General features: G+C 42.7%; 1 protein-coding gene across 10 annotated transcripts in view; it reads left to right on the top strand.

Annotated features, from left to right (window-relative positions):
• Positions 1–4,216: 4,216 nt before the first annotated feature.
• Positions 4,217–27,096, top strand: part of ICA1 (islet cell autoantigen 1) — a 124,838-nt gene continuing 101,958 nt past the window's right edge. Inside the window, exons 1-5 of one of the 10 annotated variants that reach the window (XM_039523090.1) lie at positions 4,274–4,489; positions 5,400–5,439; positions 17,994–18,039; positions 21,239–21,407; positions 26,742–26,814. In XM_039523090.1, the coding sequence (XP_039379024.1) occupies positions 18,023–18,039; positions 21,239–21,407; positions 26,742–26,814 (259 nt within the window). In that variant the 5' untranslated portion in view covers positions 4,274–4,489; positions 5,400–5,439; positions 17,994–18,022. Of the gene's footprint in view, positions 4,490–5,399; positions 5,481–17,993; positions 18,040–21,235; positions 21,408–26,741; positions 26,815–27,096 lie in introns of all 10 variants that reach the window. The other 9 variants (XM_039523087.1, XM_039523091.1, XM_039523088.1 and 6 more) reach the window with 9 other exon arrangements.

Below are 27,096 nucleotides of genomic sequence, written 5' to 3'. Positions count from 1 at the left end.
TCACTCTCTTCTGGCTTTTTCCATTCAAAATACAATCATGCTTTAGGTTTTCCCTTTTTAACCCTCTGCCCCTCTTGCCATTCCAACTACTGCCACATCTCCCTTTTATCTCTAAACTCACTGAATGTGTTGTTTACAACTGATGTCTGGAGTTCTATACTAGACCTTCTCGAATCCAGATTTTCCCCCTTGCATTCCATAGAACTATCTCTCACTAAAGTCTCTAAGCACCCGTTTCTAGCCATAGCTCAGAAACAGTACTCATCCCCGTTGGCCAGTCAGCCATCATTGATCATGCTCTTCTTTAAATCCTGTCCTCCTTCAGCTACTGTAAATCTTTCCTTTCTTTGTTCTCCTTTCTAATAGCTTCTTCAGCATGTTCTTCAGCAGATCCTCCTCATCCCCCTCCAACTTTCTGTGGAGATTCCATCGAGCTCCATCCTCGATCCCTCTCTCTTCTCCTTCTACACCTTGTCTTTGGATAATCTGATCCACAAACAAAAATTTATCTACAATCTCTATGCTGACAATTTACAGATCTGCCTCTGTTCTCCAGACCCATCTCCTGATGGCTAAACTAAAATCATGGCCTGTATTTCTGACATCTCCTCGTGAATTTCCAACTATAAATTTAAGCTCACCTTGGATAAAACAGAGCTTCTACTCTTTCATCCCAAATCCTTCCCACTTCCTCATTTTTCAATCACTGTAGAAAACATCACCATCCTGCGAGTCACTCAGGCCTGTAACCTGAGTGTCACTCTGATCTCTCTCTAGGTCCTTACATCTAGGTTATATATAATCCTGCTGGTTCTTTCTGCATAATATCTCTAAGAGAAGGAATTTACTATCCATCCACATAGCTGAAACTCCGTATCTCCCAACATTTCCTGTAGCTAAAGTAGGATGGGTCCTGCCTCTGAGGGGTGAGAGGCCCAGGGTGGAGTGTCAGATGCTGCTCCTAGTCTGTGGAAGGCCCTAGGCAGGGATCAGGTGGCCCCGCCAGGGGCTGGGAGACCTGGGGGGCAGTTGCTGAGTGAGCCTACCCCACATTCACCCCACAGTGGCAGAACCTGCAGCTTCTTTCCCACTGGGCTTGACTCCTTGCTCCAGGCATTGCAACCTGGCCCCTGGCATATGGGGTCACAGTACCACTCACCTTTGTCCTGTCAGTACTATGACCCCAGGCACAAGGGGCCAGGTTACAATAGCTGGAACGGAGAGCTGAGTCCAGCCAACCCCACAGAACAGGAGCCACTGGGGCAGCAGGTTTTGGGAATCAAGGCAGCACAAGGACTGTGAAGCCAAGGACTGTTGTGAGGTATAAAGCACCAATCCAGCTCTCATCAGCCTTGTGGTCTTCACAAATAGGCCTTCACATCCTATCCTTACACCATCTATCATCTCCCATTCACAATTGACATGTTGACTACAGATTCCTACTGGCCAGTGATGCAGCTTTCATCACCTACTTGTTAATTCTTCAAACAAGCACCTGTGTGATTCCTCCCTTGCTGCCCCTCATTCTTGGGAGGAGCTCCCTGTAAACATCCACAAAGCTACCTCCTTGTCCTCCTTCAAACCTCACCTTAAAACTCTCCTTTGCCATGCTGCCTATAAAAGACTTGACAACAGTTAGGTAGCTGGTGAACTGGGATCACAGCTTATCATGCTGACCAATATTCTCTCCCTCACTGGTCTGCCTGTTCTCTTTTGTCTTAGACTGCAAACTCTCTGAGGCAGGAACCATCTTTTTGTTTTGTATTTGGACAGCCCTAGCACAAAGGGGTCCTGCTCCATGACTGGGGCTCCTAGGTAGTACTTAATAGAAACAAATACACTTCTACCTCGATATAACGCTGTCCTTGGGAGCCAAAAAATCTTACTATGTTATAGGTGAAACTGTGTTATATTGAACTTGCTTTGATCCACCGGAGTGCGCAGCCCTGCCCCCCCGGAGCACTGCTTTACCACGTTATATCCAAATTCGTGTTATATTGGGTGGTGTTATATCAAGGTAGCGGTGTAATATTAATTTTACTGCACTCTACTGATGTCCTCTCACTTTTATTGGTGAGAAGAACCTGAGGCAAGGGCACTGGGAAAAGTAAGAACCCATTTCCCTTTCTTTACATGTTTTCCTCTCAAATGCCCCTCATGTTTGTCCCAGTTCCCATTACTCCACATGAAGCTCATTTTTGTTGTTGAGTAAGCATGAAAAAGGGAGGTTACAGAAGGTGCCATTTACGGTGAAGGAAGGAATTACAGCAATTCAATTTTCCTAATTGAATCATTTTTGTGTGTCCCTCATTTGGGGGCTTTATCCCACAATGCGTCCCACACCCAGGCCTTGGCAGGGTGAGAGCAAACTAGCCAACTCTCACAAATTTATTGCGAGAGATGTGATTTCTAAGTAAAATTAAGCCTCACTCATGATCTTGTGATAGATCTCTCAAAGCTCAGGATTTTTTTTTCAGCTCCAGCTGTCAGTCACAGACAGCTGCTTCCCTGCCAACCTGGGAAGTGGGAATGTTACCCCAGAATTTCACAGTCCTGCGTGTACCCCAGAATGTGACAGTACTGCAGTCAGCAATTTTGTATGTTGAGCCACGGCCAGCTGAAAATCAAAATCACATAGCTAGGAAAATCTTTAGGCCCTGAGAGGCAAGGCCAAATAACTGCATGTCTGCAATTTTGCTATCAGAATGGGAGGATGGGATAAGAAGTGAATGTATTGTGAGAATAGGAGTGTTTAGATGGTCGACCTTGGCCTGGAACTCCTCTGACACCTTTGATATGTAAGTTTTATTATTGTTATGACTAGAAATGTTTTGATGATAAGAGATAATGAGTAGTTTTGCTGAAAGTAGGAGAATTAGTGACCCATTAGGGATTACTATGGTGACCCACTAGGAGTCACTATAGGTTATGTGCTTTGAAGTTAGCTATAAAAGAGTAGGCAAAATAATTTGCTTTGGAGCAATTTGAGGAAGTTTTCTTTGAGCATGGATCTGGCATCTAAGCTTTCCAGCAGTCAGAGGGAAGGGAGATCCTTCCCCCCCCCCCACCCACCACCCAAAGCCTGGCCACTTGTACCTTTAAACCATTTCTTAACTTTAGGTAAATATAAATGTTTTGGAATGCTCTAAACCTATGCTAACAGCATATGTATGTGTGTGTGTGCTTAAGATCTAATAAAAAAGACTCTAGCTTGTGCCAATGATTTGTCAGACGGATGAGCTGTGTCCTCATTGATTTATTACTGACACTGCCTGGAGAGAAACAGTTAAGTTACCACTGTTTTGGGTTCTGAAAACCCTGGGTAACAGGAGGGGGACCCCACTGCAACCCCCTCCCCGCCTCAAGCTTGGGGGTGGGGAAAGAACCCTAAAAGGAATAGAGATGAGGCTGGAAGGGCTGAACTGTGGCCTGAGGGTTGCAAGGGGGCTGAAACGATGCAGGGGCTGTACTGATGGTGAGTTCTGAGCAGATGGGTGAGTGCTGAGAGGATGAACTGAGGATGGTGGGGTCTATGGAGTAGGGAGGCTGAATTGAGGAGGCTTGAGTGGGGACACAACTAACTGATGGGGGACTGGAAGACAGGATTAATTGCTGGGCAAGAATCGAGCATATGTGGAGGTGAGAGCTCCTGGAGCAGAGGCCAAAGTTACCTTATCCAGTACCTGTGGGAGAATGGGAAACAGTGCATATACCCTGGGGATGGGCAAAGGGAGTTAAAAAACCCAGAGACTGACCTAAAAAACACAATATAATCTTTGTAAAAAATCTCATGGTTTTTGGGGGCAGTTTTATGATTTTTTGGGGTCTGACTCATGATTTTTCATCTGCTATTGGCAATACTGCTAGAGGTATGAAGACTCCTGGGGGCTGCTCCAACTCTCCGGCTGGAAGTCAATGGCTAGGCTCTCACTTGACTTTCATGGGAGCTGGATCCAGCCCCTGCTGTCCATTCCTTCCTCGCCGCTCTGTACCCACTAGGTCGCCCTGCCCCCCAGCACACAGAGGCTTCCTGATTCCGTGGGGGGGGGGGGAGGAGGAGAGGGGAAGAGACTGTAGGGAGGAGAGAATTTCATGTATTGCCTCCAGTACAGAATTCAGCCAGCCCGGGGCAGACAAAGGGGCGGGGGTGGGGGGCAGCCTGGCGCGGACAAGCCAAGGGAGCTGCCAGGCACGGAACTGGGGACAGACACTAGGGCCCGCGCGCCCCGGGTTCGCGCCAGGGCAGCGCTCCCGAGTGCCGGAGCCGGGGGCGGGGAGGAGGATGTAGGTGACGGAGGCTCCGCCCTGCTCGGGGCCGGTCTCCCGGGCGGAGGAGCCTGCGTTCGGCATTGTGACGCTGGCGGGGCTGGAACACCTGGGGCGGCGGCGGCAGCTCAGCAGGCCCCGGCGCGGGCTGTGGGGGGCGCCCCGGCGAAGAGCCCTCTGCGTCCAGCACGGGGCGGCTGCGCCCTCCGCATCCCCGGACAAGGTGAGCGCAGCCGGGGAGGCGCCGGGGGTGACCGCGGCTTCTCGGTGCTGGGCCTGGCTGGAAGAGCAGGTTTCTCCTCTGGCAGCTGGTGCCCGGGAGGAGGCGCCTAAGGGCCGGGCCGGGCCGGGCTGCGGGGTGGGCAGGCTGGGCAGGTACCACGTCTCCCTCGGGTGGGATCCCTCGCCTCTCTTGCTGGGGGAGGGGTGGGCGTGGGGCTCTGATGCGCCGCAGGTGGGGGTGTGAAGCCAGATGTGGCTGAGGCTGGATTGTGACTCCTAATGGGCTTTGCCTGTGCACAATTTCCAGGTTACAAAATGGCACCTGTCCCCTTCCATTCCCCCCCTCCCTCCCCCGCCCCCTTTGCCATTCGGGTACATCACTGGGTTCATATGCAGTTTATCCATGTCTCTCTGGCTCCTTCCCCTCCAGCTCCTGGCCTTGTGGAAAATGGGCAGACATGGCAACAGGGGGAAATGTCCAGTTAAAACTATTAAAAATCCTTCTCCGCGTTGCCACCGACCCCACGGATTAAAATGGAAAGAAATTTAAAAATCAAACTTTTTACGTTTTTTTTCTGTTTGTTAACGTTTTGCGTTTTTCTAAGCTTGGATGAAGAAAATGCAGTAGCTGTTTTCCCCCAGGTTAATAGTGGGTTTCTCTTTTTTTCTATTTTTGTGCATATTGCTCTGTTTGGGCTGCAAACCAGGTAGTGAAATGGCTACAGCCCAACAAAACTGGTTCCACTGGGATTTTAAAAAGCATGAAAATATTTCTAATGGAGCATTAGTATTGTAAAAAGCTTAGTTTTACAAATCATAGATTTGTTTGCTGTGTCCTTTAAATTAGCATGTGAACAGCATGCATTTAGTACCTTCATGTGTGTGTGTTTTGTTTTTTTTTAAATCCCCAGGTTTAGTCTGACTGTAAGACAGGGTCCCTTCAATGAGCATGTGAGCAACATGTTATTTAACTCATTGATATACTGACATAGGTATTTATTTATGTAAATATATATTGTAAGTGTATTTATATATGTAAATGAAATAAGTGTTCTGTTCGGAACTATCTCATTTAGTGCTAATAGTCTTAGTCTCTCATTCTGATCCAGCAGAGATTATGGCTCTATTTGGTTTCAGTGGATTAGGACCTGATTTATGTCCATGAAACTGAAATCAGAATCTGGCTTTTAGTTTCCAGAATATTTATCTCCTACAGTTCTCTGGATGTATTGGAAAGGGGAAAGCTGAATCTTTAGTAGCTGAAATGCCTTGTTGATATGTCATCTTTGGTAGTCATGTTTTCCCATTGTTTACCTCTGTTATCTTCTCCAATGTCTTGGTTTCTTGGTGGGTGTGGGGTGTGTTGAAAGTGTGATGCTATATGTACAAATTATGGGCTGAAAAGACCCAGGTACCAAGTTTTTTTCCTCCAGGGTAGGCTTCTCTGAAGTGAGCTTAGTTCCCTGGTTCTGCCTGCTGGGGCAGTCAGCTGTTGGTATCAGGTGAAAGCTACATCTCCCAGAGCTGTTTGTTCACTTTCTCACAACATCAGGCCAAGCAAACTGTGTGTTGGATTCTCAAATCCTTAACTCAGACCTTGTGTAATGCCAATCATTCCCCCAATGTTTCCTGTTGGTGGTAGCAATGGTGAGGGCTCTTGTAGAGGCAAGGCACTGACAGCTCCACTGTTTTTTATCACTTCGTTGTCTAGACTATGACCTTGTATACTGAATTTCCCCGTGTAGGCATTAATATGTGAATTTTAACAGATATAGTTACATCATTATAACCCATTGTGTGGACACTTGTATCCTGGTATGATTGCCTTTTTTCAATTTTAGCTTATGGCATTGAGGAAAAGGTTTAAGCTAAACCAACGAAAGCCACTGTTAACGTATTGGCATAACAAATAAAAATTTTCCAAGTAGACAAGCTGTATGTGAAGGCAATATGATGGTTAAAATGCTGCCAATGCCTTGTCTACATTAGAGCTGCACAAGTTTTCTATTACTGCACTATTGGGTGATGGCTTTTAATGAAACTGATACATTGCATTGGTTCTCAACATGGGGATTGCACCCTACACTGGAGATGGTCTAGGGAGAGAACAGGTCTAGGGAGGTCATTTATGGCTAGATGGGAGGAATATTGGATCCAGAAACTATTTTTTCTTTGAAATATAGGGTCATGTTATGGAAAAGAGTACAAACTATTGGTCTAGTGTAGACTGAGCCCAGCCTGCTGAAGTCAATGGGCGTTTTGCCTGAGTAAAGACTGTGGGGTGGGGATCTATGTTATTTTAAAAACAAGCGTTTCCTCCTTCCTTTTAAAGCTAACTATATTGCACTGCTATCTATACATTATATGTGCTTCACAGTCCCGACCCTGAACTGTTCTGATGAATTCCTAAGTAATACTGCCAAAAAAAGTTTGAATAATTGCATATACTTTTTACCCTCTAACTTAGTGTTGAAAGCTGTTGTTTAAGTTGGCAAGAAAACCTATTACTCCATCAATCTTCAAAACAAAAGTCAGGAAATGCCATCAAAGTGTCATTTATATTTTCTTAAATGCCTCCTCCAACAGCATAGCAGTAAAGCAGTTGGTTGTTCAAAATGTTTTGCCACTGTTTAATTTGTGTGGTATTTTCAAGGTTAAACTTTGCAGAATTATGCAAAAACATTATAAATAAGGAAAGACTGGAAGCCAAGAACATTGGAAACCTTCTTACTTTTCTACACTGCCTCGTAATTGTGATTTCACAATTGTTTTGTGGCTGTTACTAGCTGTGGTAACAGTGAGTCTCTTATGCAATCAGTTATTGTAGGGAATTAACTGTTACAGGTCATTATAAGTACATTCAAGTCACTCTTGCCCATATCTTCAGTAGAGATGACTCCTGCAGTGGAGCTAATTACAGACCCCATTGGTGTTGTATTGAAAACTATAGTTCAAAGGTTGACTTTCAAGCACAACCAGTGTGTGTTGGTCTGGAGTGTTGACTCCAAGGTGAAACAGGATCATTGTATATTGCTGTTGCTGTGCAAGGTAAAACCATATGGTTAATCAGACCTCATGGATCAGAGTGCAAGCTGACCAGCTGATGGGGTTCAGAGAGGAATATTTCCCCTGCCTCCCCGCCATGTACAGCAATAGTATCTTGCTTTATGGATGAGTGTGGGTAGGGATTTAAATTAGATATGTTGAGTAGTAAGCACTGCTGGAAATAGGATATCTGACCAGTTGAGCCTTGATCTGATCTATTATAGCAGGGGTCGGCAACCTCTGGCACGCGGCTCGCCAGGGTAAGCACCTTGGCGGGTCGGGCTAGTTTGTTTACCTGCCAAGTTGGCAGGTTCGGCGGATTGCGACTCCTACTGGCCATGGCTCGCCATCCCAGGCCAATGGGGGCGGCGGGAAGCTGCGGCCAGCACATCCCTCGGCCCGTGGCGCTTCCCGCTGCCCCCATTGGCCTGGGACGGCGAACTGCAGCCAGTGGGAGCCGCGATCCGCCAAGCCTGCCGATGCAGCAGGTAAACAAACTGGCCCGGCCCTCCAGGGTGCTTACCCCAGTGAGCCGCGTGTCCGAGGTTGCTGATCCCTGTATTATAGCAATATCTATCTTTTTTTGACATACCAGATAATGGAAGAGACTTGCCAACTCAGTTTATGAATAAGTTCATTTTCTAAAAGAACAATGTTCTAGAAAAGTAACAACTTCATTACATAAAATATTATTCTAGTATGGTTAAAGCTGAGATATAGCAAAGAATTACCAAAACTATTTTGATAGTCTAAACAAAGGCAGGTGCTCTGCATAAAGAAAATATCATAATAATATTTGATTACTTTCTAATTTATTCTACTTGGCATAGATTTTGTTTTGTTTAATTTTAGAGTGCTAAAATGTATTACTAAAGAATGTTATATAGTCATTTCAGAGAAATTAAAGAGGTTCTTAAATGTACTTAATTGAAGGACTGAGCTTTGTTCCCAGCTCTGCCATAGACGTGCAGAATGAAGTTGGACAAGACACTGAATTTTTTGTTCTCGGTATACCCATCTCTAAAATGAATACTTACCTACCACCATCCCAGGGTCATGTTAGGCTTTCATGTATATTTTAGAAGTGCTTTGAACTCTTCAAATGAAAGGTGCTGTAAAAGGGCAAAGGGATATTACGTACTGGGTTTTTGTGCAGGGACTATTTCACTTGCAGCAATTGCAAAGTTAATATCATTTTAGACTGAAATATCAATTTAATGTGCTGTATTAACCTATTTGTATGGTGTACATTATGCTCTGTGAAAGTTAATTATTACCTAGAAAAGACGATTGTTTGCACATGATTCTGTTGCCAATTGAATATGCCTGCACTTACGTTTGAAATACTTTGTTACACTAGAGAGTGTGATGTCTACATATAACAGCCTTATCAGTGTTACTGAGATAAACCACTGTTTTCAGGGATGTGTAATTCTGCTGTAAAAATGTTCCATGCCTTGGAACGTGGAATTTTAGGTTTTGGAAAAAAAAACACTGTAAAATGTTTTAAATTTAAACTGAGTAAAAAATAAACTTAAGAATTTTGAAGCACTCTCTTGCAATCTTATAATTGTCATTGTAACACACAAATTGTCAGGCATACAGCACATAGTACAGCATAATCAGATTTGGCATTTGTGGGGAGAACACTGGAGTACCTGAGAGATTGCATCAGCACAACCTTGGTTACAATCATTTGTATTTAAAGAAGAATTTTGACACTTGAAGTTGTGCAGTTGACCTTGCAGTTGTGCAGGGACCAAAAATGTCTATGAAATTTAAAAAATAGAGATCACTTTGACATAGTGCCACATTTCCACTTCTCTCTGCAGTCCAACACACGAGATCGCCAACATTTCCCAGTTCTGCCAACCAAAAAAATGAGATGCTTCTGTTTAGGAATTAAACTCTTCTTCTTACAGACATAATGTAGAAGTAATATGCAGTTGGGTTGACATTTGCTACAGAGAAACACATAGTATTTAAGTGCGAATTAAAATTTATTGATTGGGAAAGGGAAGGGTGGCACCAAGCAGTAGCAATGGTAGATGGTATACCCTAAAGGATAGAGCATCCACAGAGGAAATAGACCCCTGGTTACTACATACATACAGTAAGGGCTTGTTTACACAAGGAAATTGATTAGAATAAGCTGTTCTTCAGTAAGTATTCTGGACTAGTTCCCTGTGTGGACACTCTCTTCTGGATTAAAAGGCACATCATTCCTCAGTAATTAGTGCACTTTCAATTATTTAAACAGGAATTAATTTAAAGAAGTTCTGTCGCCTGTGTAATGCAGGAAGTCAGATTAGGTGGTCACAGGGGTTCCTTCTAGCTTTATGAGCTATACATCTATGAATTCTGGAATGAAGTGACTTTTATAGCTTATTCCACAATAGCAATTACAATCAATTTCCCTGTGTAGACAAGCCCTTACTGAGGATTTAAAGCTGAATGAAAGAGGGACTGATGGTTTTAGTAATACAAAAGATAGTCCTCAAGCACATACATTGTTACTGGTAAAAACAATGAGGAGTCCTTGTGGCACCTTACAGACCAGGGGTCGGCAACCTCTGGCACATGGCTCGCCAGGATAAACACCCTGGTGGGACGGGCCAGTTTGTTTATCTGCTGCATCAGCAGGTTCGGCCAATCGCGGCTCCCACTGGCTGTGGTTCGCTGTTCTAGGCCAATGGGGGAGGTGGGAAGCTGTGGCCAGCACGTCCCTCAGCCCGTGGCGCTTCCCGCTGCCCCCATTGGCCTGGGACAGCGAACCGTGGTCACTTGCTGGAGGATTCTCTGCACCTTGAGGTCTTTAAAGCACGATTTGAGGACTTCAGTAACTCAGACGTAGTTTAGGGGTTTGTTACAGGAGTGGATGGGTGAGATTCTGTGGCCTGCATTGTGCAGGAGGTCAGACTAGATGATCATAATGGTCCCTTCTGACCTTAAAGTCTGAGTCTATGAGAACAACAAAACTAGATGTGACAGATAATCAATTCAAAGTTGTAGAAAATCAACCAAAAAAAATTTGGAAGGGTGGGGTAGAATTTATATGAGATGTATGAAATTTTGCCCCTTGTGCCTCAAAAACCTGCGGGGTGGGGAAACTAGAAATGGTGGGAAATTATATGCAAAATAATAAATATATATCCCAGTAATACCTAGGAGTGGAAGAGGGAATTGGTCCCAGTGGGCTTCATGGGAAAGTTCTTGTCCCCAATACTGGGTCTGGATGAGGAGAAAATTCGTATAATGTATAGAGCAGTTCTCCAGAATCTCCATGAGACCCTCTATTCTGAGATGATTGTGGTATTTCTAAGACATAACAGAATAAGACGTATTTGTAAAAGCAGTCAGGGAAAAAAAAGATCTATTTTGGATTAGAGAGACTGTTATTTCCTGATCTTAGCTCTTGAACTCATTTCCCTTCTTCAGCTTTACTTCTAAGGAAGCAACATTTCTCTTTTTTTTTTTTTTTTTTTTTAAAGGAAGGAGTTGCAATCTTTTTTCCTGCAAAGCTAAGGGTAAACTGTAAGAATATGGGATTTAGTTATGCATTTCTATTTCTGATTAAGCATAGACCAAAGGTGGTCAGAAGAGGAAGAAAAGGAGCCAATTTCAGCAATTAGGCACTAATCCTTCATACACTTGCATGCAAAATAAGCGCATGGATGAGTAGTCTCATTAACTTGAACTTTTTGTGTCCTTAAAGCTGAGCATGGGTGTGTATGCAGGATCAGGGCCTTAGGTACTATGGTGATAGGTACTCCAGGAAAGCCCAAGAGAGAACACTGAAATGCTGGTTTGCATATAAATATAAAAGCTAAAAATTCTAGATCAATTCTAGCTGATTTTTGTTATATATTGTTTATGAGGAATAATTTCTCTTGTATAGAATCGTTCCTTAAATTAAATTTGGTATGAAGTATTAAATGAAAAATGTTGTGCTGCTTCTTCTGAAGAACAGGAACATTTGGTAAACCTTTCAAGACAGCATTATTCCATTTTTTTCTTTATAACAGTAAAACCGCTATCTGCTCTTGTGGCTATTATTTAGATGTTATTGCCTGCAAAATATAGTCTCTCCCTTAGTGGCCTCCCTCTGAGACATGGTATAATACAGTATCCCTCGTGAAAGTTAAAGTTGGCAGGCTAAACAGTTTAAGACTGTTCTGACATGTCAGATATCCGAAGTAAATTGAATGGGTTATTTGTTTATTGTTTTCCTTTCCCAATAGTGAACGAAATGTGTAATGTTAAAGGGAAAAAAACTTTGCATGACAATACAGGTCTTATGGCAATGTTTTTACATAGGGTTTAAAAGTATTGTTTAAGATCTCAAATCATTAGGAGATGTGGAGATTTAAAAATTTAGTTCTCAGTCCTGCAAGATGATCCAAACTGGGCTCTGCATGGGCCTATGGTTCTTCCCACAGGGATCAGATTGCCGGATTGAGTTGTTGTATTTTGAGTCATTCATTCTGTACGTACATAGCAAGCTGAGCTCATGATTCTGTTTTTCCTCTTACAATGGTTGATTTACATCACTAATACAAGCCAAACGGGCAGCTCTATATTCCTTATGCTGCTTGGGAAAATAACAAAATAGAACCAACAAGACATGTGTCAGTTATCCCCTGACCTGTTGGTTATGCAAGTTCATGGGCAGACTGAAGGGAATGCACTCTGTCCTTTCTACATACCCCCCACCCCCACTTGCAGTGAGAATCCTCTTGACTGCAGAAGCCGTGGTTATTTGATTTTTATGGAAACATGCTTTCAGGGAATTGTGGAGGGGAATGGCAGGGACACAGAGCTGGTGCAGAGGCACTGGACCTACACGTAGACAGCCCTGGTTTCCCAATGGAACAATCAGGGACAAATCTCCATGAGAGGAACCTTGCAGAGATTTCCTCCCCTTTAGCTCCTCCTGCAAGGAAGGAGTCCATAATTCTTATGTATCTTAAAAATGGAACTTGCTTAAAGCTAGTATTTTATTACTGGTACTACAGTGCTGCTTGTTTTGTTACAAAATACTGTACTTGCAAGATTGACACTATTTCTACTTAGAACAGGTACAATTAATTTCTCTTTGCTATGCAGCTGGCTAAAAATGTATCTAGATAATTGATTATTTAAAATGCAGATAAGGAAGGACTAAAGTAATATGATAACTGGTTTAAAATGCAGAGGCAGAGGGAGTTCAATGGGAGTGGAAGATCCTTAGTGCTTGCAGGGTCATATCAGATCAGGAACCGTGAGTGTATGATAACCGAGAGGCTGGTGGAGAGCTTAGGCATTACCAGGAGTGTGAATTCATCTCCTGTTTTCACACAATACCTTAAGATAAAGGTAGGGTTTGCTGGATTCTTCTCCACATTTCATGCTGTCCACATATGTTATTTCTAGATACTTCCCAAGAGAGCATGTCATTTGATGGATTAATCTTAGGTCTTTTTATATCACTGTAGTGTGTCCCCTTTGAATAACTAAATTTATCTGCAGGTTGACATCCATAGTGACTTCATAGGGTTTTCTTCTCATTACCATTTCCTGATTTTAGGAATCTCTGCCTGGGTGGATTGTGTATTTTAAAACACTTGGATTACAGATGGGCCTTGCAGTGAATTGTAAAAGTATAGTGAGACTGTCTTAATAAATTCCCTTTGGTAATTCATTATACCAATGAGCTCTTCAACCAAGAACTCTTTATCTGCAGCTCCCATGCACTCTTGGTTTTGTTAGCTGAATTGACCCCCCAAGTCAGTTGTCCTCCTCTGGTACATGGATGAAGAGGTAGCCCCTGCTGTAGCTGGGTCCTGAACTGTTGCTCGCTTTGAAGACCATGCCCAAGATCTTGAATTGGCCTTGGAAGTGAAATGGGACCCAGAGAAGGGTGGAGAGTGATGGCTTCGTGGTGATTCATTCCACCGTGAAGTTGGGCCGCCCTGTTCTGCAGTAGCTGGAGCCTCTGTGCTGCTTCCACTGGATAGTACGAATGCAGTGAATTGTAATCTGTCCAGGAGGTGGTGAAATGGATCATTTTGCTCACATCCTTTTCTGAAAGGAAAGAAGGAATTCTGATGATCTTACAGGAACAAAACAGATCCATTCACAAGGATACATCTTTCATTCTGAAACTTTATTTATTTATTTTTAAAGCCTGCAGCACATGTTTCCTATCAGTTTTATTCTGAACTCTTTACTGGGGACCCACTGCACTAAGGGCCAAACACAGCCCCATCCTCACCCACATCAGTTGTCGTGGCCTCCTGTGCTGCAGCACCACTATAGTGGTACAGGTGCATACTGGAAGCAGAAGGTCTACTTGTGAGGAATAGGTGGGCTGGTGAGGTACACCTTTGTGTGGATCCTCCTGTTCAACCCCTGCAGAACAGGACTGTGTAAAGGCTCCCCTGTAGGTTACTTGCAGCCATTGACTGGAATAATCTCTGCAGAATAGCACCATACCCAGGGGCGGCTCTAGGATTTGCGCCGCCCCAAGCAGGGCGGCACGCCGCGGGGGGCGCTCTGGTGGTCACCGATCCCGCGGCTCCAGTGGACCTCCCGCAGGTCCTGCCTGCGGGAGGTCCACCGGAGCTGCCTGCCGCCCTCTTGCAGGACGCCGTCCCAAGCGCGCGCTTGGCGCGCTGGGGTCTGGAGCCGGCCCTGACCATACATACAACACGAATGGGGATAGGAATTAGAATGGCGAATGGAAGTTTTATTTTTCCATAGGTACATATCCACTTTCCTTAGCCAGATGCTGGGGTCTGGATTTTCCCTTTACTGCATACAAATCACTTTTTAAATATGCACTTTGCTTAATTTGATATTTTCATGTAAAGAAGAATTATGTCCTGCTTGATGTCAAAATGCAGAATTGTTGGGTGTCAAATCCAGATAATGCAGAGAAGCCAGCAATAAATATTTTTTTCTTATTAATGATGTTCAGATATTAATGTACTCACTTTTCTGAAAGTTGAGATTAACTTGATTTATTTGGTGTATACGAGCTGCCAGATGCTGGGATTGGATGATAGGGGATGGATAACTTGATGGATTGCCCTATTCTGTTAATTGCTTTTGAAGCACTTGGCATTGACCAATGTTGGAAGACAGGATACTGGGCTAGGTGGAACATTGTTCTGACTCGGTATGGCCATTTTTATGTTCTTATGTTATGTCTCAATATAATTGTAAATGGGGAATCATCATCGAATGGGTTTGCTTCTTGTGCGTCCTGCAGGGATCTATTCTGGTCCGATGCTATCTAACATTTTTATCAATGACCTGGAAGAAAACAAAACCACCCCAGATAAAGTTTGCAGATGATACAGAGATTAGGTAAATGGTAAGTAATGAAGAGGACAAGTCCCTGATACAAAGCAATATGAGTCACGTGGTAGACTGGATGGAATCAAACAATGTGTTTCAGTATGGCCAAATGTAAAGTCAGAGATGTAGGAACAAACAATCCAGACCAGCCTTACAGGATGAGGAACTCTCTCCAGGGAAGCAGACACTTGGAAAAATACTTGGGGGTTATGGTGGATAATCAGCTAAATCTGAGCTCCCAGTGCAGTAGTGTGGCTAAAAGGGCTAATCCACCCTCTTGCTCACTCATATTGACACTCATGGGGTTTCATCAACAGGGCTGGAACCTTTAGATCTACCTCACAGACCTCTGGCACTTGAGCGAGCACAGTAACTGATAGCAGCAGTAGGTTGCCATCCTTTACATGGATGAGCATTCAAGGGGGATGAGACACACTTTGCCCGTGGGTTTCACAGATATTTGCCAATAGCAGAAGCATGGTGAGACTCCAAAATCTTGGGTTCCATTTCAGCCTCTGGAGCAGTGTGTGTTCTAGTGGGCACAGACTCTCTTTGCCCAGTCCCACCAACCTGTCCTTGTTCCAATCCCATCTCTTTCTCACCCCTGGCTCTTTGTCCCAGTCCCAATAGCCACTCCTCAGACTACTCAGTCCAGTCTCCTTGACCAGCCAGTCCTAGTCTTCCCCACCAGGCTTGCTGTCTCAGTCTCAATCTCCCCAGAACCAAGCCCAGTCTCTTTGCCCAGCCAGTTTTATTTTCCTCCTCCCAGCTTCTTGTCTAATCTCTCTCTCTCTCTCTGCCCCTCTCTACACTAGTCCAAGTCTTAGTCTTCCTCCCTGGGCTCCTCATCTAATCTGGCTGCTCTCACCAACTCCCTATCTCCTTGTTTCAGTCTCTTCAGCCAGCCAGTCTCAGTCTCCCCCTTTTCTCCAGCGTCTTGTCCAATCTGTGTCTTCTCCCCCCTCCCCCGCCCCAGTCAACTGGCTCCCATTCCCAGGCTTTCAGCCCTTTCCAGGCAGTTTGTCTCTCCCCTTCCCCTTCAGTTTCCAGTTTCACCAAACTCCTGTTATCAGCCTACTCCTTGCCCTCAGAACCAGTTTTTGTCCCCTCTGTATTTGGATCAAAGGGCTTCTTCTTCAACACTGCCTGGTTGCCAGCAAGGGGGTCACTGAGAGCACAGAAGAGACAGACTCTCTAATCTCGCCTCTGGTGCCTAATCCCACCCCAACCCAGAGCAGCCATTACAGAGGAAGTCTGGCTTCACTCTTGTATAACTGAGCTGGAGGGAGCATATTCAGTCACTCTGTGGGGATCGTGTATGCATAGTCTAGTCACACATAGGAGCTATGAGAGCTATGTGGGGATGGAATCTCAGATTTTAGCTGCTAAATCTAAGAAGACTCTTCTCAGCATGTGCCCGTTTTTTTTCCAAAGGCTCATAACTTAGCCAAATGTGGGCAGATTTTCACAGGGATAGCAAAAGGCACATCAACCACACATGCCACCTCCTGCAATATTTCAAATCCCTGCTCTAAAGTATAGAGGTGCTAGGTCACCAGAGTTCTTTAATGTGGGTAAAACTGTGTATTTTTCACTACCCACCTTCTGGGAAATTGAACTAGCTGAACTACTTTGACTGAAATTTTTCAGAAATATTCAGCCTGAGGCAGACCCTGGCAAGTAAAACTTCAGCCTGAATGATAAAAGCTTGGCAAAGTTATAGGCCCACTGAAAACTGTCTTTTAATGGGAAGAGTCAAGTATCCACATGAATAGGTTGCGCTACCAGCACTGTCTATAAAACATATGTAGGATGGATTAAAATTATTTTACAGGACAAGATTAGAATTCCAAAATGACCTGGACAAATTGAAGAATTTGGTCTGAAATCAACAAGATGAAATTCAATAAAGACAAGTGCAAAGTAATTCACATAGGAAGGAAAAATCAAATGAACAACTACAAAATCAGGAATAACAGACTAGGTGGTAGTACTCCTGAAAGGGATCTGGGTGTTACAGTGGATTGACAACAATGTGATGCCGTTGCAAAAAAGACTAATATTATTTTGAGGTGTATTAACAGGAGTGTGGTATGTAAGGCACAGGAGGTAATTGTTCCACTTTATTCAGCACTGTGAGGCCTCAGATGGAGTACCGTGTCCAATTCTGGCACCATGATTTATGAAAGAAACTGGAAAGAGTCCAAAGAGGAAAGTGACAAAAATGATAAAAAGTTTAAAAAAAAAAAACCAACCCTGAACTATGAGGACAGGATTAAAAGAACTGGGCATCTCTAGTCTTGAGAAAAGAAGACTGGGCAGAACCCTGATAAGTCTTGAAATGTGTTAAGTAGGGATGTAAAAGGTTAACCGGTAAGCATTAGTCTTACCAGTTAACCCACCTTAACCGTCAACCCCGGGCTGGCCGGCTGGAACGGTCCCAGCGGCCTCGTGCTGGCCGGAGCAGCCCCAGCTGCGCTGGCCGGTGGGATCGGCCCCAGACGCTTAATCGGTTAACTGTTTAAACAACATTTTTAATCGTTTAAATAGTTAACTTTTAAAACGGTATTTACATCCCTAGTGTTAAGCGCTATTATAAAGAGGGCAATGATCAATTGTTCTGCATGTCCATTGAAGGTAGGACAAGAAGTAATGGATTTACTGTGCATCGATGGAAATTTAGGTTAGATATTAGGAAAAACTTTCTAACCATGGGGGTAGTTAAGCTCTGGAATAGGCTTCCAAGGGAGGTTGTGGAATCCCCATCACTGGAGGTTTTTAAGAACAAGTTAGACAAACACCTGTCACGTATGGTCTAGGTTTTCTTGATCCTGCCTCCAGCACAGGAGGTTTGACTTGGTGACTTGTCGAGGTTCCTTTCAGACCTACATTTTTATCATTCTATGTGATCCCCATTGACTTGAATGAGAGTTCCATGTGTGTAAATGAGTGCAGCAATTGGTCCATAGCTTGTGGAATATTTTGTGACAACATGGAAAGAAGGATGCTGTAAACATAATACTTAACATGTATATATGGTTGGATATCTGCTTTAAGAGCTTATTTCAGTTTTATTTTAAATTCAATTTTAGTGGTTACTTATATATATTTTTTTTTAGTTCTAAGTGTCTGAAGAAAATAAAGAAACATGGATGGCCATAAGTAGTAAGTAATTTTATATTTTTAACCTGTCACACTAAGAAAATTAGAAGACACATGCTGAAGTGTTGCTGTCTATACTTACCACACTTTTTATGTTTTGTCATCTAATCTTTGACATAAAATCCCCAGTAAGAACAGATAGGAAAAAAAACTGACTGTCATGTGATCAAGTAATGAAAAAACCAATATGTTAGTTATTAATCTTCTGTTTTTATCCACATCATTTAACTTTATGACTAAAGTAGATACTTCTTTAGTTATAATTGTTGTTAGGTTTTGTTAAATGATAGTAAAATTTAAACACATGTTCATGATTATTCACTGTATAAAAACCTAGGTTGACAATTTACAGTACTGAATAAAGTTGTTCACAAAAACAGTGTCCTGTAGTACAGAGGCTTTTTCTGTTCAGTTATCCTATTTACAGAGTATATGGGCAACACTCAATTCCTCATATAAGGTACACTTTAAAAATTATGATCAACTCTCATGCATAAACAGGACTAATTTTTTTCTCAAAGTTCAATTTAAAAATTTAGTTTTTCCATTGTCCTTAAGAAATTGGTAAAGGGTTATATTCCCCTGATTTCTTCAAAATTTGGCTATTATCTAAGAATTCTCTAAATCCATAATTCTTATTAAATCAGTTTTCCTTTTTGTTGTATGACATTTGTAGCCCAACTGTGTACCCACTGAATTCCCCTGGACCTCAAAAGAAGTAGGAATGTAAGCTGAAACACTGGGACTTTGATCCTATGTTTTGATCTGCCCAGGTACTGCCTCATTGACTTTAGTGAGGCACAATAGTCTGCCTGTTCTGACCACAGTGCAGGTCTGAGACTTGAGATATTGCAAAACATGAATTATAAACTTTAATTTCCCATTAAGTCCTTTTAATAAAATATATGTTTTGAAAATGTTTATTTTTATGAGTGTGTGGGTGTGTTTAATTTAATTTTACATTTTTCCTTGAAGTGATTTTGATATCTTTTCTATTTTGAATAATTTTAAGGGACATTGTCACTTTTGTTATAGATAAAAGCTGATTTACTTTGAGAATTAAGACCCTACTTCTCTAAAGAAATCTGTCTGGAAAATTCTTAACTTCATGATGGGGATTCTTTGGATCCTCACTTTAATAATAGGATTAAAACTTTGATATTTGTTGCATCATAAAATATACTACACATTTCACCTGACTTAATATGCTGTCCCTTGTTAATATGTATGCAATTAGTTTACAGAGAGTTGCACATGAAATTGGATTTGGCATGTTTTTTCATATACTGGGTATTTTGTGCTGCAGCAAAAAAGTAACTGAAAACCTTATTTTTACTTTGGGATCTGCAATCAAATCTTACAAGTCAGTGTTTAGGTTGAATAAAATGCTTTAATTTCTCTATTGTAAATATTTTTGTGAGAGATGAAAAAAGTGCTTTGTGTTGTATACATTTTAAAAAACGATTGAATCAAATAGTATAGTTAGGTCATACAATTAAATTTCCTAGTGAATATAAACCCTATGTGGCTATGAACCATGTAGGGGCATAAGTGAGCCTTCATATTTTATTTTATATTTTAACAAGTATTCAGTCTCTTTAAATTCTTCTAGAATAATAATTTTACATAATTTTAATATTAGCAAACCCATTGCTTTTAAACATTTGCCAAATTAATGCAGTTTTTCAGTTATTTATGGATTAGGGATTCCGTTTTCACAGAAGTTAATAATTAACTGTTCATCAGGTACATCAGTGTTATATTGAGAAGCTAAATTTTCTGTGCCTCATATGGTTAAAGGAACTGTAGGAGGATGCAATTTCTATTTCATCTACAACAGGGGTCGGCAACCTCTGGCACGCAGCTTGCCAGGGTAAGCACCCTGGTGGGCCGGGCCAGTTTGTTTACCTGCCGCGTCGGGAGGTTCAGCCGATCGTAGCTCCCACTGGCTGTGGTTCGCCGTCCCAGGCCAATGGAGGTGGTGGGAAGCCGCGGCCAGCACATCCCTTGCCCGCGCTGCTTCCCGCCGCCCCATTGGCCTGGGACGGCGAACCACGGCCAGTGGGAGCTGCAAGCGGCCGAACCTGCCAACTGGCCCAGCCCGCCAGGGTGCTTACCCTGGCGAGCCGCATGCCAGAGGTTGCCGACCTCTGATCTACAACTTCAGTAAATTTACAAAAGAGATGCAGAATCATCCCCCGATGGAAAAATAATCTGGGAAAAGTGTACATGTTGCAAACAATCAAGCATCATCCATTTTTCCTGCTTCTAGACTTCATTCTGTATAGAATTGGAGTGTCAGACTTTGTCTTCTGCTTGGCAGAATGAGCAGGATAGGGTATTGTTGCTTGCTTTTCTACACATTGAGTTGCAATCTGTTTACATACAAGATTGACATTCAGGGTGAAATCCTGGACCTATTGAAGACAATGGCAGTTTTCTACTGCAGCCCTTGAGTGGGGCCAGGATTTCGCCTTAAATATCTCCCAATATATGAATCAAAAAACCATTACAGAACAAGTAAATTAAAAACACAAACTGAGACATTATCATATCTGCAATAAATCACTCTATAATACTGAAGAATTCTTCACTGCTAAATACACCTCTACTCCGATATAACACTGTCCTCGGGAGCCAAAAAATCTTACCGTGTTATATCGAACTTGCCTTGATCCGCTGGTGTGCGCAGCTTCCCCCCCCCGGAGCACTGCTTTACCAGGTTATAGCCGAATTTGTGTTATATTGGGTCGCATTATATCGGGGTAGAGATGTATTGATAATGAGCAACCTACCAATTTACGACATTCAAATTGGAAGTGGTTTAAATGCTTCCAGAAATAAGACTGGAAACATTCATGAATATATTGTCATGCTAATATTTCTTTTGGCTAAAAGGAATTAGAGAATTTGCTGCATATTTGGTAGTGATGAGCATTAACGACAACTTCAGGTTTAGGATTTGACCATTGCGAAGTGCAGAAATGTTCAAGTCTAGGGTTTTTATTCATAACCACAAGTATTTGTTCATAATTATTAGTTTTATATTGTTTCACAGATAAAGAATATATATATATCCTTTTTCCTCTTTTTCTTGATACTCCTTAAAAATCTAATAAAATGTTTGAAAGTTTTTTTTTAAAAGCCTCATTCTTTTTATTTAATCAAGCATTGTAATTTTGTTTCTTAAATGTTTCAGCAGTTATTCAAGGGAATTTTATGACCAGTATGCTCAAAGCCAGGAAAAATCCGTGGTCAATAAAATGCAGCAGAAATATTGGAAAACAAAACAAACCCTTATTAAAGTCACAGGAAAGAAGGAAGATGAGCATGTTGTGGCTTCAGATGCAGACCTGGATGCAAAACTAGAGGTTTGTAATGAATTTATAATAGACATTAATGACTGAAATCTCTCTTGAAATCTGATAATGGGATCAAGTCTGTGTGTTTGTATGTATATATGTATGTGTACCATACTTTGTATTTATGTGTCTAATCTCATGTGCAGGTTGTGTGTGGGGCAGGGGTGGGAGTACTGCACTCTTTGATATCCACTACAGTTAAATGTGTTTTTTTTTGTTTGTTTGTTTTAAAGCAACAAACCAGCCAACCTCAGCTCAGCAATATTTTGCTTACTAATTAAGATTTTATAGTTTTCACTACGCAAAACAGCAGAGCGCTGGAAAAGTGTTCAAATATTGCTGCTGAATTAGCAGAATATTAAAAGAAAAGATGTTTATGGGGCCCTATAAAATATCATCGTGGTGGTGGTGGTGGTAAAAGTTCTCAGCAATGGAATGGGGACGCTAAACAAATAATTTTTCACTTGTTCTCAAAATATTGGGGTGAAATCCTGGTCCCCACTGAAGTCAAAGGGAATTTTTCTATTGGTTTAGTAGGACCAGGTTTTATCCTAAGATTGCTAAAACTTGGAAAATTATTTTATACCCATTTGTTCCTCCTGTAATTTTAATTTGGATAAATTCTTTATTCAAACTGTTGTGTAGGACTTATGCCACAGAACATCTGTAGATAGAATGATCATAGTCTGTCAAGCCTTTTGACTGTTGGTTGAAAATTGCTATGTAAATCTAAGATATTCACTGGCTTTTTAAAATTATTTCCCCCCCGCCCCTCCAAAAACGATACTTACTTTAAGGCAGGACAAATATTAGGCCTGAGACCCTTGATGATGTGTCTTTCTACTGTGACATATCAGGATACAACTGAGACTGAGTAGCTGTGTCACCCCTGCCCTTCAAATTGGAATTGCTGCTGGTGGAATTCTTCATTGCTGTGCTCCTGCAGAATTCATGTCCCCTGCAGATTTCTTTGCTTCCCTGCAGAAAAATGACTTTCTGATAGGGAAGCAAAGGGAAGCTGCAAAAATGGTCATGTGCCCCTCCCCAGCAGCTTGGGCACATCATTTTGGGGGTCCAGAGCAGCTGGCAGAGACGTAAATCATTGCAAGGCAGGAGGCATGGACGGGGCTGAGGACACCCCGGCCAGTGGGTCCTACCCTGTGCTGGGCTCAGTCGCTACTCCCAGCTGGACTGGGGGTGGAGAAAGGTTCCTCTTCCCCTGCAAGGAGCAGCCAGGTCACAGTCAGACCTTCTTCCCCCCCCCCCCCCCCCCGAAACCTCACCCAGCTGCAGGAAGCTCCGCACCTCCCCCCTTTGCCCCAATTGCTCCTCAGCTGTGGGGCGAGAGGTCACTGTATGGGGAGCTGCTCCCCCTTCAGCCCAACCCCTGTGCATCCAGACCCCAGAACCCTGACCCTGCCAAGCCTCACCCCTGCACCCATTACCCCTGCCCCGCTTAGCCCCACACACCTGGTCCCCGCCGAGTCCCATCCATGCTACTTCTGTACCCCCACCCCTGGACCCAGACCACCACCTGCTGAGTCCACCGCACTTGAACGCCAGCCTTACTGAGCCCCAACCAGCTGTAACAGACCCCTACCCCACCAGGCTCCACTTCCCCAGGACCTAGACCCCACACACTGAGGCCCCACACCCAACCCCCCCTGCTGAGCCCCAGCCATCTTCACTTGGACTTCCCCACCCCCCGCGAAGTTCCATTGCCTTAGCTCCTGGTACCCCCCAATGAGCCCCTGTGCATCCAGATCCCCTCAGCACCCAGATACCTCATTAAGCCACCCATTCCCACATTGCCCCACACAGAACCCTCTCACCCTACACTAAGCCCCTGCCAGCCCGCCTGCGTACACCTGGTGCGCCCGGCACAGAGGGGAAGGGCGCTGGGGTGTTTCTGGGGCAGGCCCGGCCCTTGCACTGTGTCAGGGTCAGATTCAGCCTCAGGCTGTGTCCTGGGGGAGGTAGGGGCTGCAGGGTGATCTTCTACCTGCACTCAGCCAGTGGCTGGTGCTCCTCACTGCAATACTGGAGCCTCCACATTTATTTGACAAATAAAATTTGCAGACCTTTCATTTTTTTGCTCAGAATTACCCCTCTAATATACCATACTTTGCTGCTGTAGCCTCCAGCCTGGACTGCTCACCAACGCCCTCCAGCATGTACGTCACTGCCAGCTATTTTATCTGTGTGTGCTGTAGCCAACCAGTCACACACACTTTGGCTCCTACCCATTATACTGCAGGGTGACACCAACACACTCCCAGTCTTAGATTTCCCCCCAGCGATGTACATCTTGTACTTCCCAGCCCTCTCCTGGACAATACAAATGTATATAAAGCCTGTTATTTCTTTAATAGAAATAATATGCACACAACTTGCCATCCCATATGGATTTTCCCAGACACTTCAGTTTAAACACACTGGATTAGATAAAACAATACATCAAGTTTATTAACTACAAAGAGAGAGGTTTTAAGTGAGTGAAAGTAATGAGGCATAAAAGTCCGAAGTGATTACAAGAAAATAAAGTTAAAACACTAGTGGTGCCTAACTTAACAAACTATATCAGATTCAAGCAGATTTTCTCACCATATGTTTTCAGCCATCTTACTGACCAAACCCTCTAGCTCAACGCCCCTACTCCCAGAATCTAACAAAGGCTTCCTTTGTTGCTTCAGGTGTAGAGAATGCCTTGGGCAGGGGGAGAGAGAGAGACAGGGCCCATTGGGGCGTTTGTCTCTCCTTTTTATAGTTTCAGTCCCTCTCTTGAAAAACATTTCCAGCTGAGGTTCAGGAGAGACAGAGCCTTGTGGAAGGATATTCCATGCTTTTCCCCCCCATCTGCTTGGACTTCTTTTGTCTCCCCTTCCTGCTTGATGACTCTGTTTACTGCTTAAATGTAAATTAAGCAGTGCACACAATTCTTTGTTTGAGACAGAGCTATTTGCCAACCTCTGTTTAGAATGTGTTAACAACACCATACCGTGGAATCTTTTAACTTCACAGTGTTGCTACTCATATTTCACCAGGAAAATAATGCCCAGCAAATTATGAGTTTTCAAATGGTATCTTGCGAGGCACACTTTGTGCAAAGATTATTACAATAATATGTAGGATGTGGGCACAGATACATTCAGTCACACATGCGTTTTAACATTTGTCTGAAATTTGGCATAAAAGGGACAGACTGACTTGTGACATTGGCAAACTAGGTGTCACATCATGTCAAGGTCTCCGTGTCTCAACTGAACACTAGCAAATACATAGCTGGAATCAGTCTGATTCACCTGTGTGTTGATATTGTTAAAATACATATTGGAATTATAAAAATTGGTATTATTGGTGTTTAGACTTTGAATACTTGTGAGTTGCTGCATACATTAATTTCATTTATAACCTCTGTATCCCATATTGTAAGGTAATATTTGATGGTTGTATTGTGAGCCTCAGTGACTCTGTAAATCACTAGATAGGGAGAGAGTCACTAGCTAGTGCGAAGGGCTGAGCTTCAACAGAAGGTGTTGTCCCCTTCTCAAAAGGGAAGGTCCATCGATACGAGGCAGACTGGTACAACCATAGGACAGTATAACTGCAATTTCCCCGTGTTCCATCATCAAGAGGACAAAAAACTTTTGTTCTTGTTCTGCCTCTTCCCCATGAAAATGAGTTATATAAGTGGACTCCTCCCATCAGCTGAGTTTGCAGCTCGGAGCTTGTGGCTGAAGGGGGATAAAAACCCTAAACAAAAGGCACTTGATATCTCTCTGCTGCTTGGACTCTGGGGATGGTGGGGGAATGTTTCTAGGCATAAACAAGAGATCCCCAGGTGCTTAGTCTAGGTTATCCCTAAAGGACTTATAAAGCTTGCTGCTGATAGAAGCTTCTATTTCCTTTTGAAACTTAAGATTGTAACTCACTTGTGTATCTATATTTACCTACTTCAAGCTTGTAAATAACTCTCTCGTTTCCTTTTCCAGTTTAATAACTCTTTATATAGTTTATTATTGGGTTGGTTACATGCGTAGTCTTTGTCGTGACTTGCCATTGACCCAGAGTAAATGGCTGGTCCTTTGGGATTGGGAGTAACCTAAATATTACTATGACTCTTGGTGTGATGGACCATCTATCACAAAGGTACGCTCACCTTGGTGGTGAGATAGATTGGAGTACCCAAAGGGACTGTCTGTGACTCCACGTTGAGGCAGTTGGAGTGCCTCAGGAGTTTACATTTGTTAATTGGTTGGTGAAATCTAAGTATAGTGCTCACAACCAATTTGGGGTTTCTGCCCTGGTTCCTAACAGTCTGCCCTGAGGTTGGTGCTTGTCCCTGAGCTCAGCCCTCTTATCAATGCTGCAGCAACACAGTTGTATTGGGAAACAGGGAAATGAGTGTTTGCTAAATAGAAAAAGGAAAGCACATTTTTACCTAAATAACTTTGTAACTGCAAATAGTACTAACTATTTGATAGACGAGCCCAGCACAAATGTATAGTAGGCCAGAGTGAAGTTTGATTAAGTATGATGAACTGTGTGCTGAGTGCCTCTTACAATATTTTTATATAGTGCCTACCATATCTCAGTTGCGTCCCGAAGGTGCTCTCATAATAGAAATAATAATAATTAATATAATTGAAGCTATGAAATTTGTGTGTCTGATGTGTGACTACACTGGAACAGAAACAAAACTGATCAGGTTGAACATTCTTTGTAATCAACAGCCTGGCCTATTGATTTATAAACTAAAGCCTCAGTCCTGCAAAGGGATCTGCAGGGATCGATCCTTATGCCAGTAGAGAGTCCCACTGAAGTCAGTAAGTTTCCACCACCCATGGACCCCTTTTCAAGACTGTGGCCTTATATTGAAAAGCTAGTAGGCATTGTGTTATCTCATATACTCCAATTAAGGTGCTCTGTGTGTACATATACTTTTTTTTCTTCCAAAATAGTGTTTTATACAGCTTCATGGCTAGTGCATAGATTTAAAAATGTCAGTAAAGAAACATAAGAAATAAACATGTTCTTGGTGAACCGTTACTTTATTTTGCAAAAACAAAGATAATTGTTTTGTTCTGTTTTTTTCTTATGTTTCCTTTGTATGTTGTTGATCTGTTTATAGTTTCAGTAAACAATTTGAATCTAAGAAAAGGCTATTGGAGGAAAATCTTACATTCAAGTCTGAGAGGGTATTAGAAGCAACACATTTAAAAAGGAAATGATTTAAAAAAAATTAAAAGTAATGCAGGTTTGTTTTAGAACAAATACTTTTTTTTTTTCTTTAGAATGTTTCTTGCATGTTTTATAATTAGCTTGTTTTATGTTTAATTTCAGCTGTTCCACTCGATTCAGAGAACATGTATGGAGTTGCTTAAAGCAATTGAACTCTATCAAAAAAGAATTTGTTGTAAGTATAACTAACTACAGCAGTTAAGCAGGGAGGTGAGTCTGCAATATGGAAGTAACTAATGTGTGACAAAGTGAAGATGATCATGGGATAAATTCTACTCTCTTCATCCTAGTTAAATTTGAAGCTAACTTTCCATATAAATCCAGTTTTGAAACTAACCTCCTAATTTGGCCAAAGTTCCTTCAATTCTTCTGTAATTGTACATGTGTGATACTAGGCCAGGATAGATAGGAGTACATACAAGAGATAGAAAAGCATTCAAGAATCAAGCCCTAACTA

Source organism: Mauremys reevesii, linkage group 2, assembly GCF_016161935.1.
Source record: "Mauremys reevesii isolate NIE-2019 linkage group 2, ASM1616193v1, whole genome shotgun sequence".
Taxonomy (NCBI): domain Eukaryota; kingdom Metazoa; phylum Chordata; order Testudines; family Geoemydidae; genus Mauremys; species Mauremys reevesii.
This window is presented reverse-complemented; position numbering and strand designations above follow the sequence as displayed.